Raw genomic sequence first — 2,157 nt, 5'->3', positions numbered from 1 at the left:
CACACACACACACACAGACACACACACACACAGACACACGCACACACACACACACACACACACAGACACACACACACACACACACACACTTACGAACACAGAAGCACACACACAGTGTGTTAAATCCTCCTCACCTGAAAGTGTTTTTGAGTTTGAAGTTGTTGAGCTACAGTAGCTGGCAAGCAAACATCATTGAACTCTGTTTTGGGCTTTTTATTTGATTAGTATCAGAACGTTACATCATAAATGAAACCTGCACTTCCCACACGAGCAGCACGTGTTCTAACCACCACTGTCATTCAGAACTGTACATAATAATACGGTACGTATCATGTTTAATGCACTTCTATATCACACAAACATCACTGTAACATTTTTATATTTGACAATGTTTTGACCTCTAATCTGGAGTTTAGTTTAGATTAAGGTCCAGCTCAGACTCAACCAACATTTATTAGCAACGTATCACTATTACAAGTTTACTGTAACTGAAATGTGTTTTATATTTTGACAGTGAGGGGTTTGAGTTTAAAGATCTGACACGAGACATAATAAAAATGACCCATCACAGGGTCTGAACCTGTAAGACACGAGGGGGGGGGCGGTTAATAAAAGTCTCTTTTACATACAGTATACCTGAAGTCTACTTAAGATTTTTTAAAAGATGAATAGGTTACGGAAAATCATTAAAACATTTGTGAGCAGCAGGGCATGATGGGAAACTCAGAAATAAAATTCTCAGAAAATAATATTTCAGCACGATTTCTTTTAGTTGCTAAAAGAAAACAAGTGAAAGAGAAAAAGTGAACTAAAAAGGAGGAATGTGATGGTTCACATGTATCTGTTTCTGATGTATTCACGGTACATGAGAACGTCCTCCTGACACAGCGTTCTGACCCAGCCGCGGCCCGTCTCTACATGCGACTGAAAAACGTCTCGACTCCGGGCGTCCACGTCTGGAGCGGAGACCTCATAAACACTGGCTGATGAGAAAGACGACACGGGAACTCTGCCATTCAAAACAAACACAGTTTTCATCTTACAAACCGGCGGTATGATCAAAAGCAAACACAACACATAAATGGCACGAGGTTTATGAGTGAGAGAAGCAGAACTTTATCTGGTTTTCTCACAAACCTTCCTTGAGAAAAAATCCCAAAGTAACCGTTTCTCTTGCTCTTGTACGTGTCATGTTCTGCTCTTCTAAATGAAAGCTGACTCATCAAACACCTTTACAGCTTCTTCATTTCAGTCATTAAATGTGTTAAAATTAGACTCGTTTAGACAGATGTGCGTCAAACTCTATATTCAGCGACGCTATTCACAGTTAACAATCAGGACTCATTCTTGCTATCATAATTACAACAGTTTGAAAATGTCTTACAGTTCACTAGTAAAATCTCTGTTTTCTTTTCATCAGAAGCTTCTCAAGTCCCTAACGGACAAAAAAAACACGAAACAAATGCACAGAAACACAAAAAGCAGACAGTAAATGACTGAAACATTGAGTCGAGTTATTAAATATGTTGTTGTTTTTGACTCTTGATTCAATCCACTTTGCTCATGTGCTTTTGCATAACCTTCTTAAATTATTTTCAAAACTGAACTTCAGTTTATACAGTTTACACGACACACATACAACATCAACACAACATATCAAATATCTGACAAACACCTCCTGTATTCCTCTCTACTTCTGTCATGTTTCAGCTTCAAAAGTGTGATGTATGCAGTGCACTTAAGGTGGTTTATAATATCATATATGTAAATATATAAAAACATCATTTAGACAAGATCAAAATATAGATGTAAGTATCAGAATAAAGGGCTCTAATAATATCATGTATTGATTGTTTTCTCTTGTGTTGTGACAGACAGCTAACACACAGCATCCTTGTGTTCTCCTGACACACACGCCACTTTCTCATCGTCTGACACACTTTCAGACGTCTGGTTTTTCCATCAAACATCGTCCGTATGTGCGTGTGTTTTGTGCATTGTGTTAGGAAGTGGAGTTGTGTTGAGATGACAGTGTGGACACCAGCCATGTGTGTGTGTGTGTGTGTGTGTGTGTGTGTGTGTCTGCCCGTCTCTATAGTGAGTCTGATCTTAGTTTTTCATCTCTCTCTCTCTCTCTCTCTCTGTCTCTCTCTCTCT

The 2,157-nt window shown here is 38.8% G+C and overlaps 1 protein-coding gene across 1 annotated transcript in view; it reads right to left on the bottom strand.

Annotated features, from left to right (window-relative positions):
* Positions 1-6: 6 nt before the first annotated feature.
* Positions 7-2,157, bottom strand: part of LOC130566018 (polyphosphoinositide phosphatase-like) — a 54,723-nt gene continuing 52,572 nt past the window's right edge. The window contains exon 21 of the mRNA XM_057353219.1: positions 7-1,009. Within this exon, the coding sequence (XP_057209202.1) occupies positions 832-1,009 (178 nt within the window). The 3' untranslated portion in view covers positions 7-831. The remainder of the gene's footprint in view (positions 1,010-2,157) is intronic.

The sequence above is a fragment of the Triplophysa rosa genome, linkage group LG15, assembly GCF_024868665.1.
Source record: "Triplophysa rosa linkage group LG15, Trosa_1v2, whole genome shotgun sequence".
In the NCBI taxonomy this organism is placed as follows: Eukaryota; Metazoa; Chordata; class Actinopteri; order Cypriniformes; family Nemacheilidae; genus Triplophysa; species Triplophysa rosa.
The sequence above is the reverse complement of the archived record's forward strand: the minus strand, read 5'-3'. Positions and strand labels throughout refer to the sequence as shown.